This window comes from Haliotis rubra, unplaced genomic scaffold (assembly GCF_003918875.1).
Source record: "Haliotis rubra isolate DU_JTF1 unplaced genomic scaffold, ASM391887v1 Scf81, whole genome shotgun sequence".
In the NCBI taxonomy this organism is placed as follows: domain Eukaryota; kingdom Metazoa; phylum Mollusca; class Gastropoda; order Lepetellida; family Haliotidae; genus Haliotis; species Haliotis rubra.
In genome coordinates, this window is record NW_025767535.1 from 321,869 (window position 1) to 336,926 (window position 15,058).

The following is a 15,058-nucleotide window of genomic DNA, read 5'->3' on the forward strand; positions in this document are numbered from 1 at the left end:
GACCATCCTCCTGACCGATCACCAGAGGCAAGGTTTTGACATGTTGTCATCTATAAACAGTACAGGGATAGACATAGCTACAAGGCAGTAAGATACTAGTGAAAACCTTGAGGGCTAGAAAATCTAGGTTTTTTACACAACAAATTAATGTCAGTGAGTGAGTTTAATTTTACACCGCACTCAGCATTATACAAATATTCAACAAATGAAAAGCCACCTGATTTCTTTTATATTACTATAGTTGATATGTGTGGCATGGCATGAAAGATTGGCTGTAGCCATGCAAAAAGATCAGGTCTTCTTAACATCTTTTGAGTGGTGTATGTTACACATACGTCTACAGAATATTTAATTTAAGGAGACATTTAACAGCTACCATTTATTTCAATCCCTGTTTGCCATCATCAGTGAGAAGACAGAGTTACAACTGAAAAGTGTCGTTTTATCTTATTCTCTTCAGTGTTGTAGATACTGTTACTGATGGCTCAACATCAGAGACAGTGATGGATGAAAGCCAGTCAGATTGTTATCCAATTCATTTAATTCCATCTCTGGTAACATTCCACCTTGGCGTCTGCCTTTTTTTCATACAAGTAGAATTATTTCCACACGTTTTCAAAAGAAACCAATATCTGACTCAATGAAGTAATAGCAACCAGGTGGCTCATTGCTGTTTTATATGACAATATGTTACTTCTGCAATACTGGTGAAATAGAAGATGAAAAGTACTTAAAGTTGAAATGCCCACTCTACAAAGATCTGAGACAGGAGTTAATGTCATCGCCCACATTAGCTATACAGTTACTGTCACTTAAAATAGTTCTTAATCCACCAGCATCTTCTGCGACAATTATCTGCTATTGTTTTTACAAAATGCTAGAAAAGAAATAGAATCTTTGCATCTCCTTGCTTAAAAATAGACTTGAAATAAACTCAGATTGTTCCTGTTACTTGGTGTGTCAGATTTTAAAACTTTTCTTCATAACCAGATATGTTCACATTTGTACCCTGCCTCCTGTGGTGCAATAACCCTTCTTCTATGATGGAAAAGATTCCCCGTTGTGCAGGCAACAGGTCCAGTGATCTTAGCCTCTGTGAACCTACACAATTATTTTGGTTCTTGTTCAATGACGGAAAAAGATTGCTATTGCACAGACAAGAGGTCCAGTGATCTTAACCTCTGTTAACCTACACAATTATTTTGGTTCTTGTTCAAGGATAGAATAAGATTTGCCATAGCACAGACAAGAGGTCCAGTGATCTTAGCCTCTTTGAACCTAGACATGTTTTGTCAGTATCACATCATAAGGAGATTGGTGAATTATGCATGTCTACCAGTTGGAAAAAGATTTGCCACTGCCTAGACAGGTGGCCTGTGGATCTTAGCGTCTGCCAACCTACAAAAGTCTTCCCAGTATCACATCATAAGGAGGTTGGTGAATTATGCATGTCTACTTGTTAACCTGACAGGAAATTTAGTAGGACCAGGCCTCGGGCTATTGGATAATGACCCTCCATCATAACAGTAAACCAACCCTAACAGCATTTACCAGCCCAGACGTACCTGTGAAAACTGACCTCAGCAATTCTCACAGAAACTGAACTAAAAACCTGTGTACTCAATGCACCCATCCCCTCACTGGCCATGTCATTGCTGGCCCCAGTCACTCGCCAACTAGTCACTTGTCACCTTGTCACTTTTCCCCAGTTACTTGCCACCCAAAAACAATCACATCTGTTTAGACTACCATGTTTGAGATGGACAATAAGAAAAAGAACATTCAATTCTAAAAATGTAACGACTCAGCCTATTTAAGTTGACAATAAATTGATTAATTATATGTGTACTTAACTGCTATCCATATCCAACAAAATACCAAATTAATAACTATTATCAATATCTTTATATCCTGTAAGGCGGATCCAGAGGGGGGGTGAAGGGGTGCGCACCCCACCCCCCCTTTGGTGCTGAAAGTTTGTTAAATGACCATTGAAACTTGGGTGAAAATGAAATGTGCACCCCTCCTTTTCTCAATAGTGTGCACCCCCCCTTTCTCAAAAAGCTGTATCCGCCCCTGTCCTGATACTTTAGAGTGAGTTCAATCAGCACTAATTCAGCCAAATTGCGACTACACACTTGAGACAATATATCATACTAAATGTTCCAATGTCATCCCTTCATGAGACATATTATTAAATATGGCAGTGTGTTGAGTTATCCTGGGCCCGATATAACGCTGTCTATCACATCTTGGTGACCGCCTCCCTACTTGAGCTGACAATCAAGTGCTTCAGAGGGATTATCTCATGAGGAATTCAAATAATTTCCAGTATCCTCCAGGTCAACTCACTAGAGCTGATTAGCCACCACCTGAAAATGTTAATCAGCTCAGCACAGGGTTGACGTAGAATGATTAATGACAATGTCATCACCAAAACAGAATTGTTATATACCCAAACTGTCCATAAAACAACCACAACAATGTTATAAAGACTGCATTACCTATGAGATTAAGGCAGAATAGATCCTCAGTGGTAGTACTCAAGGCTTTTAAGGCTGTTTTTAAAAATCTTCAGCAATATGCTTGTTGCAGGAAGACACTAAATTTATTGGGTGGTCAGTCATGCTGGCTTCATGAATGTCTGTCTTCATATCTAGTTGAGCAGATTGGTGATCATTATTTCAATCACTGTATTGTCTTGTCGAGACTGTAATCAGTGTATGAAATAAGGCCTGTCCGACCTCCCCAGACGGTCTAGATTTCTGACGGATGGTCTGAATTTACAGCTAGCCAGCCCGATGGTCTGGTAATTTTTTTTAGATGTTCTATACATCTGAGTAAATTCACCATATTTGGTCTGGTTAAATCCATTTTGGGCTGGTAACATTTTGAAGTTACCAGTCCTGATGTCTGCCTGGATTTTTGGACTTATTTCACACACTGCTGTAATGATAGCGCAGGAGTGAGTGAGTTTAGTTTTACACCGCTTTTAGCAATATTCCAGCATTATCACGTCGAGATAGAGCAGGAATATTGCTCTGAAAAAGCATCAAGAAAGAAAGAATGTTTTGTTTGCTAGTTGTTTAACGCCGCACACAGCAATATTCCAGCTGTATGATGGCGGTCTGTGAATAATCGAGTCTGGACCAGACAATCCAATGATCAACGTCATGAGCATCGATCTACACAATTGGGATATGATGACGTGTCAACCAAGTCAGTGAGCCTGACCACTTGATTCCGTTAGTGGCCTCTTATGACAAAAATGGGTTACTGAAGACCAATTCTAACCCGTATCTTCATGGGTCTAAATGCACAACACAAACACTGCATTGTTATATTCATCATATTCCTGCTTCAGAAAAATTTCAACAGTATTAATAGTATATTACTTCGAACTCAATAGAACAAACAAACAGCTCATGATTACATGCTACACGATCCAATCTCCAAAGACCACACACAGTATCGTTTACATTCGTTACACTTCTTTGACATCACGGAACACATATCCTTACATTTGTTACGCCCTATACCCAAAGAAAACGACTCCATTACACTGCATTGTTGCATTGCTGTTTGCTACTCTTCACCGAACACAACTGACCCTCGGCCAAGAAGCTGTTATGATACAACCCCCACTTCAGTCAAGAGATTGCCAGCTCTTTAGAAGGATTATCTCAGCAGGAATTCCTGCAATTAGGACCCCACAGGGCACCTTGTGGCGAGACAGGAGTTCAGCAGGAATCAGCTTATATAGGCCTATTGATACTCTGTCTCACGGTCCCTGAACCATATTATTTTCCCCTCTGCCCAGCCCATCTGTAATGCAAAAGCCCAAAATGAAGTCTATATATTCCTCAGGTTCTGAATCCAGGGATGGATCCAGAGGGGGGTTGGCTGGGTGCAAACACAAAACACACACACACACACACACTCCCACCCACCCAAAAAAACCAGAAAAAATACAATTTCCTGAAGAGCATTTCCCCCTAACCTTTGGACTGCATGATCTATGTGCACTCCTTTCTCGATCCAAACTCCTGGATTTTCCCCTGGAATCTCATATCTTAGACTAAGCTTAGTCTCTGAATATATATAATTTTGATAGTAACAAACAATCCCATTTAAACTGAAAAGGAGCCCCAATCAGATGGGAAATTCAACCTGAGAGAATCTAGACTTACTTCATTTAAGGCTTAAGCATTGCAGGGAGGGCTAGACAATAGGGAAAATAATGTGGTTCAGGGATTGGGAGACAGACTCATATCGAAGGGGTCTTATTTTCAGTTTAAGTAGAATTATATGTTTTGATCAAAATCATACAAAATCATTCATAATAGACTAGTTAGTCTAGCTATTGATCAAAACAAGGTCTTGCTCAGATGGGATCAATGTCAATGAGGTGACCCCGAGATAACAAGGTCTTGAAAACAGGAAGACGCTTACATCACCGTTTTTTCATTCTGAAGGAGGATTACTCAAATCTGAATTGTCTGTTTTGAGGAAACTAAAGTTGTTAAGTACTCAAAATAACTATCTATTTCAGTTTATTTTAACTGTAGTTTGTTACACAACTGTCTGACATCATTGATCAAGCCATGTGAACATGTCATATGACTAGATAAATAGAAGAGTGCACTGTATCATTTGTACTAATATGTTATGAACATAAACATTAACACATGGAGTGAGTGAGTGAGTATGGTTTTACGCCACTTTTAGCAATATTCCAGCAATACCATGGCAGGGGACACCAGAAATAGGCTTCACACATTGTACCCATGTGGGGATTAGAACCCGCGTCTTCGGCCCTAACACATTGAACCATGAAGTAAGTTCGCAATGTCAATCATTTTATCCATTAATTTTATCTGATAAAAAACACAGCAAATGGTCAGAACCAAAAAACAGCCCATCATATCTGTGGATGTGTTGTAAGCATATTCTTCATTAACATAGTTTATTCTATCAAAACAAAAAAACGTTTCAGGAAGTGACAATCTGTGTTTCTTCCAAAGATGTATCCAATTTCTTCAACCAAATATTGTTTTGTGACAGTTTTACTAATCATCTAAACTTTATGTACAATTACTATTCTAATAACATGATAATAAGTTTATATATTACTGATACATTTAGCTGATACATAAGTACCACTTGTATTTGGACATCTTGCACTGAAGAAAATTAGTAGCTCCAACAGAAAATTTTGAAATTATATATGTTAACAAGGTCATGAATAAGACTAAACATGAATACATTTCTTTCTTTTAAATGAGAAGATATTAGTGAGTGAGTGAGTTGTGTTTTACACCACTTTTAGCAATATTCCAGCAATATCACGGCGGGGGACACCAGAAATGGGCTTCACACATTGTGCCCATGTGGGGATTTGAACCCGGATCGTCAGCATGACGAAGCGACGCTTTAACCATAAGGCTACCCCACCGCCCCAAGAAGATATTAAGTAGGGTATCAGACATAATATATTTAGCAGTTGTGAGACACCAAACTTCAAACACAGTTCAAAGCAATCACTCCAGTAATGGGAACAGATAAACATAACTCTTAATCGTCAGGTGATATCAATTACTAAGGAGATTTGTGGTGGATAAAAAGTATTCATTTTGCGTTATCTGAACACATTATTTGTCTGGAATAAAGGATGCTTGCATTAACTAATGCCATGAGTTGCAGACATCTTGATTTAAACTAATACAAAGATGGGACGGCTTCTGTGAACAAAATAGATTTGGGTAGAGAAGAAGTCCAACCAGATTTTCATCTAGTCTAGAGACTAATGGTCGGTATTCTCTCTAATTCTGTCATGTTATACTAAGTTCCAATTGACAAAAAGCTGATAATATATCTGTGATTAAAAAAATAAAATTTGATGTCACTAGATTACTAAGAATGGAAGAGAGCCAGAAAAAAAATATATTCACTTGACACAAAATTATCGGCTTCTTTCCCTGAATGTCTTCAAATATTTATCAAAAACACAAAATTCCATGTTCATTGGGTATTCATGCAACAACTTTGGTAGATTATTTCTAATTCCACGCAGTCATTAAAGTGTTAGCTTTGATGTTGTCATCTTCTAAACTTTTACAATCAAACATAATCCGTAACGTCAACACTCAGAAATTCCGTGGCAGTTTGGATGACATGCATTTTAAATGACAAAGCTAAAACTTAAACCAAAATTCCACAGCTTGAACAGACTTTTCAGACATGTAGAGCTCAAATAACAATAGGTTACCACAAGTGTATGGAATTCCACTATGAATGAAAAACATTTATCTACTAACCCACCATATCTCATTACAAACGAAAACGTAATATCAGACTAGTTAGAATTCACACTGAGTCTGCAATGACGGAAGGGATATTTTAAGATTTATTCATAAAGCAATCTACGATGACAATGACACAAAAATTCTACCCAGACGACCAACAAAGCTGGTTCTTTGTGCTGTGGTTGTCTACTTGACACAAGCATTCCATTGAGGAAGCCAAGTGTAAAATTGCCCATTGCTTTGACTTGAGTTCACTCACATTTCACTGTAGTGGGTAAATGGGAGTGTGTTTGGTTTATTGAAGTCTTAAGGTTCTATTGTGCGGAAGATTCAGCAGATAGATGGTTTCCACTTTTGTGTTTCCGAGACAACTTTCTGACATACCCGGAGCCGAGATGACTTTTTGATCATACCCTGTTGAATGGGTGGATGTGATAGTTTTGTGGTGTTCATACTGGTGATTGTTACAAGTATAATCAAAGTATCATTGTACTGCTTTGCTCCTTTGTCTAGACAGAATGCTAAATCCATCCATTTATAATACCCAACTTGGTAGGAAATAGTAATAATTCGGAAATGAGACAATGACACGGTCAGTCATGTTGAAAATAAACCTTCCTAGACAACACATACAATAGAATCTATTAGTGTTGGGAATTGGTTAAAATCTCGCAATTGATGATTGGTTCATTACAACCGATCAATCATCGAAAAAAATTGGTTAGTGTGATTTATCACATTCTCCTGGTTATGTTTGTTAATGCACAAAAAATATAGAAAAAACATGTACTTATTTTGGTGTTTTTTGCAAATTGTACAAAATGCATTTACAAATTTCACATCTTTAAAGGAGGACATAGTATGTTACTAATTGTTAGGAACATAAATTTCCAGGAAATCTTTAAGATAATTTCAATCATGACAAGGAACGAGCTTGTAGTGCTTATGAAATGTAACAGACAAAACCAACCTTGTGAAAAATGTTGTTAATGCAAACAAGTGTGCCAAACTTGTTTGTGTTCGATTATGAGAAAACATGATAGATTGCTTGGTTGTTTAGTCATGCGACCAATCTTCGATTATTTCAATTAATCAGACCACCACTAGAATCTACCATAACAAAGATGTGCAGCCATTTAAATCTTTATTTTCAAAATTAGTAGCAGGAACCACGAGAAAAAATCAATCACAATTATGAAGCAGCCGGATGATGATCAAGTAAAGATCAATTTTAATTAGAATTCGAAAGAATTAACTTCACATCCTTACATTCAAGTCCAAAGCTAGGTTTCCTTGTCGTAGTCCCAGTGTGAAAACTTCAAGATATATGAAGTCAATGATCTAAAGAATTCTTTTTTAAACACGAAACAGAAAAATTGATAAAATCCAACCAGACCGTCTGTCATTATACATCATGTTATACAGTTCATATGTGGAGAAACTTCACATGTGGATCATCATGTTTATACAATTCATATGTAAAGTAACTTTACACAAGGACATTGTGTTTATACAGTTAATACATGAGTTAACTTTACACAAGGACATGACGTTTGTGCATTTTATATGTGAAGTAACTTTATACAAGGAGTTCTTCAGAGAAAGAGTTAGACTTGAAGTTGACTTGACACAAACACTATTGTAATGAATCTTTGCCTTGTAGCCCAAATAGTCTAGTGGTGGTCCGATTAATTGAAATAATTGAAGATTGGTCGCAGTGACTAAACGACCATGCAATCGATCATGTTTTCTCATAATCGAACACAAACAATTGGAACACTTGTTTTCATTAACAATATTTTTCACAAGGTTGGTTTTGTCTGTTACATTTCATAAGCACTACAAGCTCGTTTCAAGTCATGATTGAATTCATCTTAAAGACTCCAAGAAATTTATGTTCCTAACATACTATAGCTAGTCATCATTTAAAGATGTGAAATTTTGCCCAAAAAACCCCAAAGAACTACGTTTTTTCCTTATTTTTATGTGCATTAACAAATTTCATTAATGACGCTAACCAATTATTTTCGATGATTGATCAGTTGTAATGAACCAATCATCAATTATGAGATTTTAACCAATTCCCAACACTAAAATAGTCACTACAAGAACTGTCCTAAGATTGACAAACTGACCTTGGAGATGAACCTCTGATGAAGTTTTAAACTGTTTATTCAGGGTATCGCTGTCGAAAAGAGCAAAGGTCTTTTGTATCTAATTTACTGAAGACTATTATTTAAAAGTGTGTGTTATGAAATACTATAAATATATGTATCATGTGATGTGCGCGTGTTAAAAGTACTGGTATATTGCAGTTTTGAAAGTCATGTATATATACATTTTGTCTTGTTGAAAAAGTTTACATAAGTGTCAACAATAAACAAGTTGAAGTGGAATTATGACATTTGCACCTGTTTCCTGTAATTGAAAAAAAGTGAAACTTTCTGCGGCCAGTTTCCTGTATATAATGTGTCTAGTACTTCATTCGTTGTGTGTGACCCGTGAAGAGGCGACTAACGGGATCGGGTGGTCAGACTCGCCGACTTGTTGACACATGTCATCCCAATTGTGTAGATCGATGTTCATGCTGTTGATCACTGGGTTGTCTGGTCCAGACTTGATTATTTACAGAACACACCATAAAGCTGGAATATTGCTGATTGAGGCATAAAAGCAAACCTATTCGTTGTGACCAAAGCAACATCTAACAAAATACAAAGTTGTCCAAACTGTGACTGGGAACTGCATGCCAGATTGTGGTATGGACATAGTACATGAATACATTATTGTCATACAATATGATATGAAACTCTGGGCAATATCCACCACTACTTTTTTAATCAAGAAACACCAAATGACAAATCACTAAAACTAAGGCCCAAAAAAATAAATGTTGTGGTTCCGATTTCCTACATTTCAGAACTAGGGTAGGTAGGTAGGTATTTTTTGTTTTTTTACAAAATATTTTTACATTATGATGATTACTCATGTGTCAGAAAATAAATTTCATTTATTATGTGGTGAGTAAAATTGTTAGGCTCGGCGGGAAATTTAGGGTCGGTCGGGAAATCGGAACCACAAGCTTTTTTTTTTGAGGCCTAATCATAAATGGTTTTGATACCAGAGACAGAAAAAACAGCAAGAACAGGGGCCGACTTAACTGACTGAGTTTAGTTTTAAGCCGCTTTTAGCAATATTCCAGCAATATCACGGCGGGGGACACCAGAAATGGGCTTCACACATTATGCCCATGTGGGGAATCAAACCCGGGTCTTCGGCGTAATGAGCCAACGCTTTAACCACTAGGCTACCCCACCGCCCCAGGGGCCGACTTAAGAGATGTTAACCTACTTGCACCAGGTGCAACCTAAGATAAAAACCTAGTTGCACCAGCCAAATTCCAGTTGTACTGCTTTTATTGCAATATGTAATGAAAGAAATATGCTATTCATTTATCTAGATGTTTTATTCAAAAGTTTACCTACTCAAACATGGACTTGTACCTGGTGCAGGTTAGAATAATAACTAGGTTGCATTTTGTAATATTGGCTTGCACCAGTGCAAGTAACAAAGCACTAAATCGAGCCCTGAAGAACTACAACATACATAACCCCATTTCAAACTTTTCAGTCTGGTATTATCCAAAAGGAAGACATGCCGGTACATATGCTCCCAGATTTACAATTAACAAAGCACCTGTTGAAGAACCCCTCTCTTCACATACATTGTAACTCCACATCTTTTTTTAAAGTTAAATGTACCAAACCCAGACTTCACTGAAAACTTAAATTTATTCAGAATGTCCTATAAAACTATATTAATGACACATATTTTTTTTAAGCAATCTGTCAGGGTTCATCGCAGTACCTATGCTTCCTTGTTCAAACATCTTGACGGTTGACACATCACAGTCAAACATGGGTATGTACCGACGACTACAAGTAATTCATTCTATCTGACAGTTTCCATTCTACAATCTCAATGAAGCCACCATTTATTGCCAGTCAGCTGGAACACGACGTTGAGGTCTATTCAGTGGTATAATACTCTACAAGCTGACATGGAGCAATCTTCTTTGTAAAGCAGCCATCAAAGAAAAACTCTTCATGTCTTAACTGGAGAACGGGTTTAAAAATTCACCTGCAGGATAACTGACATCAGTTTCAAAACATTAAACAAGCCCATGGTCAAATAGCTTTTAAAATGAATATTTCTAAAGACTGGCAAGAGAGTAGGAAGTAGCAGTATTTTTATTATCTACATAATACATTTATATATTTATATCGGGACAGTGGGTTCACTGGAAAATACACTTGGTGCACTTGAACACTTACAGCATTGTACAATGAATGCACTATCATTTTGAATACATAAACGTTTGGGAGTGTGCTGTTAACTTACTGTTCGACTGAAGTGAACAATTATGATTTCAGAACTTCATCTTGGTGAATGGGATACATTTGTAAGTCCAAACACCCTCTCTGAGTCTTAGGGTTGACTATGAAATTTGTCTGAGGCACATATGAACTACTTTCAAAGGCAACCCAACTCACTTTATTTGGGCTCCTTTTCAATTTAAAAGGAATTATTTGTTTCTATCAAAATATCATTTATTCAGAGACTAAGCGTTAAGTCTAGAGACAAGTGAAACCCAAAATATGAATTAACTTATAACAATGAATGTCCCCAATAATGTTTACAAACAATCCTATTGTTCCTCCCTCTATTCAGACTTATCATAATAATACAAGTCATGTGGTCAAGTCAAATGTCAATTGTAGGTCCTTAGGGGTGGGCAAGCAGGAAGTTGACCTGACCAGGATCAACAGTAGGCCACGCTCACTGTTTAATTCATGCTGGAGATGTACCTGTGTCAGCTTAAAGTTCAACATCATTTTTCACTGTACCCCGCTGTCTCCTGGTGAACTGTCTGACAGACAGGGAGGTAAATACTGAACATCATGTCATCCCGGTCAGACATCAGTCTGCCCTGCTTAAATGATGGCATACATAGTGGTAATCAAATGGTTTGAAAGGTCAAGCAGATAATCATAATTCACCGTAACTATCAACATGAATCTAGGCCATGTCAGTGAGTAATCAGGGGTAATGGATGTCGATGATGTGTTTGTGGTTAGTGAGTGACAGAGAGGTTTTATTTCGCTTTTAGCTGACTGGTTGAGTTTGGTTTTACGCCGCTTTTAGCAATATTCCAGCAACATCATGACGGGGGACACCAGAAATGGGCTTCACACAATGTACCCATGTTGGGATTCGAACCCGGGTCTTCGGCGTGACGAGACAACGCTTCAACCACTAGGCTACCCCACCGCCCCTCGCTTTTAGCAATACTCTAACAATATCACAGTGGTTGACACCAGAAATGGGCTTCACATATAGTACCCATGTGGGGAATCAAACCTGGATCTTCAGTTTGAAGAGGGAACACTTTAACCACGGGGCTACCCAACCGCCCCTGATATGTTTGTAAAGTTATCAAAGCATCAAAGTTATTACTACTTGAATTCTACTAATAAAACTGAATATTCATACATGGTGCATATATGAAAAAATCAAGTTGCATAACCAAGATACTGTGGTCATAAATCTTAAAAAATAATATTTTATGTTATTAATTTAGCTACTATGGTTAATATATTCACCTTAATATTTACTTTCTTAACCAACATCTTGTGGTAAACATGCCTTCATATGAAGTAAATATAGTCTAAATATAACATATCAATCAGGTAAATATCACTGACAGTGATTATTCCCAACAAGCGTCATCAACCAATCAGCAGGATACATCACCTCAGCATGTGGTCTAATTAGTGTTGATTGATTAACTCAGCTGCCATAACACACACAGCAATTAGCGCCATCATGACCATAATGACATAAGCAAAGGTGAGTGAATCAGCAAGAAACAACAAGATAAGCCCACAGTACACTTGAAATCACAGTAGAGATAACATAACGAGATCATCAACGAAAACAAACTCAACCTGATCATTATTTCATAAGCTTCATAAATATATATTGTTGTCTCCTGAAAAAAAGGACAATAATTATCATAAAAGATCTTACAGACTGAAATTGAACGTACCGGCCTATGCTGCCTTGGATGGTGTATTTGCTTGTCAAGGGCTCCGTCTTGATCGTACTGTTGGGTACATAGTTAGCCACTTTCAGCCCGTTCATACTTAGCATGTTCCGTTTCTACTCCCTCACAAGTGAATTACATTGCACCACATCAGCTCTGATAATCCAATCCAGAACATGTATATCGCCCCGTTCACGGCGATAATGTGTGAAATCAATGCAAATTCACAAAGGAATACACTCGGTGAACGATCGGTAATACACAATCGGACGGTCAGAGGTGCAACAAGCACCTGTCCTCGCTAAACTTTTCAGTACTGGAAATGTATATCCCGATTCGACCAGTGTGGTTACTGTTTCTTTCCGGTTTACTCCAAACTTCTTGATCTTCTTGTTTTCAGTCTAAATTTCATTTATTACTAATAAAGCCTTTGCGTCTCACCCGCTAGGCTTTCGCACTCCGGCCACTGGTGTAATATTCCAGCTTCCGGTATTGACAACGAGGCTCTATAGTACTGGGTTACTGTCTACAGTGATTTCGAAGCGGCGAGTAACTATGCAAGTGACACCAGTCCAAATGTTATTAAAAAGATGGATGAGCATGTGAAACGAATGACATTGTGCTTGCGAAAACTGACATTAATGCGGAAACGGATTCAACAGTGATGTTTGTTGATGCTAAGCACACGTGACTAAGACACTCATATCATTTTAATTTATAATTATTTATGATACTTTCTAAAAAATACATCCTAGAATATACGGAAACGACATCAGAGCAACACAGGGACAGAAGATACAAGACAAGGATGCCATTAATTTTATCTAAAACAAAAGAGTTACAAATACCATTTTTTTCAACAGACACCTCATACTAAACTGCAGAAGACGTCTTCGTTGAGATTTTTAGTTGTTCATATCGTAGTTGTATAAAGAAAACTACACTAGTATAAAAAAGGAAAACTTTTGCAAAATTGAAATAATACCAAAAAATATCAAACAACTAAGATAATTCAACGTACTTGTTCAAATATGACTAATAGTATTTTTTTACACCAACGTAAAATAATATTTATTCAGTCATCCAAAGAATTTTTGATTAACGGACATCAGCAATTTAATTTGCAGTTGACTGGGCCCACATTAGTTCTATGCTATATGGGGGCGGTGGGGTAGCCTAGTGGTTAAAGCGTTCGCTCGTCACTCCGAAGACCCGGGTTCGAATCCCCACATGGGTACAATGTGTGAAGCCCATTTCTGGTGTCCCCCACCGTGATATAGCTGGAATATTGCTAAAGGCGGCGTAAAACCAAACTCAGTCAGTCAGTCTATGCTATATGGACGCTGGATTATATGGCGGTTAAAGTGTACGCTAGTCACTGGGTTCGATTCCCCAAATGGTTAAACTGTGTGTCTGGTGTCTCCAGTCTTGATATTACTGTCGTTTTGCTAAAACAGAGAAAACCACACTCATCCACACTTAATACAATCTACCTATAATTTTTCGTACGTCAGTGCTTAGGTGTCTGTTAAGTTCGTTGTTGGTTTGTTGTTTAACGCCGCACTCATCAATATTCCACCTATAATGGTGGCGGTCTGTAAATGATCGAGTCTCTACCAGACAATCTAGTGATCAACATCACGAACATCGAAATATGCAGTTGGGATACGATGACATGTGTCAACCAAGTCAGGGACCCTGACCACCCGATCCCGTTAGTCGTCTCTTACGACAAGCATGGGTTGCTGAAGACCAATTCTAACCCGGATCTTCACGGGTCGCTTCATAAGTTAAATAACACTGTAAGATGTATCCATACATATATGTGTTGATAGAAAACACAATATTGCAACGAACGCATCCGTTATCATAACGAAACAGCATTTCTCAGGCAATTTAAGCGCCCTCTACCTACATACAATTCCTCTTGTTATATTAAAGAGGTAGAACCGAATGTAATTAACCTAGGTCAAGCGTTGGGCGATTGTGTCAGCTCCATGTAAAGCCACAGACGTGATGTCAACTGACTCCTAACTGCCAAGAATTCACACAAGGTAGCCGCTCCACGTAACATAACAGCCGCCAGCGATGTGCCATACCCATGTTAACCCAGGATTTCCCCCTCTCTTGCTAACACTAACGTCACCGTGTTTTATACCTACCTGTGATCTGTGACGAGTTGGCCCAGACAACATCTCTGAATCAGGTCGCTCCATCACGTCATGTTTCCCGTTACTTATCACTGAGTTAAGTCACCAACCAGCCATGTATCTTATCAAGGGATTCTGTCGCCTTCCAGGATCGTTTTTTTCTTTGATCCGTCCATGTGCTTGTGACTTCTTTCTTGTCACTGGTTTTTGTCGCTATGCAGCGTCGTTTTGTTCTGTGATGCGTCCATGAGCTTTTTTCACTTCTTGTCACTTCTTTCTTGTCACTGGTTTTTGTCGCTATGCAGCATCGTTTTGGTCTGTGATGTGTCCATGTGCTTTTGTAACTTCTTATCACTTCTTTCTTGTCACTGGTTTTTGTCGCTATGCAGCTTCGTTTTGTTCTGTGATGCGTCCATGTGCTTTTGTAACTTCTTGTCACTTCTGTCTTGTCACTGTTTTTTTTCGCTATGCAGCATCGTTTTGTTCTGTGACGTGTC

At 38.1% G+C, this 15,058-nt stretch overlaps 1 protein-coding gene across 1 annotated transcript in view; it reads right to left on the reverse strand.

Annotated features, from left to right (window-relative positions):
• LOC124261786 (serine/threonine-protein kinase 17B-like) overlaps positions 1-12,895 on the reverse strand; it is an 84,850-nt gene extending 71,955 nt beyond the window's left edge. The window contains 1 exon segment of the mRNA XM_046696137.1: positions 12,415-12,895. Within this exon segment, the coding sequence (XP_046552093.1) occupies positions 12,415-12,518 (104 nt within the window). The 5' untranslated portion in view covers positions 12,519-12,895.
• Positions 12,896-15,058: the final 2,163 nt, after the last annotated feature.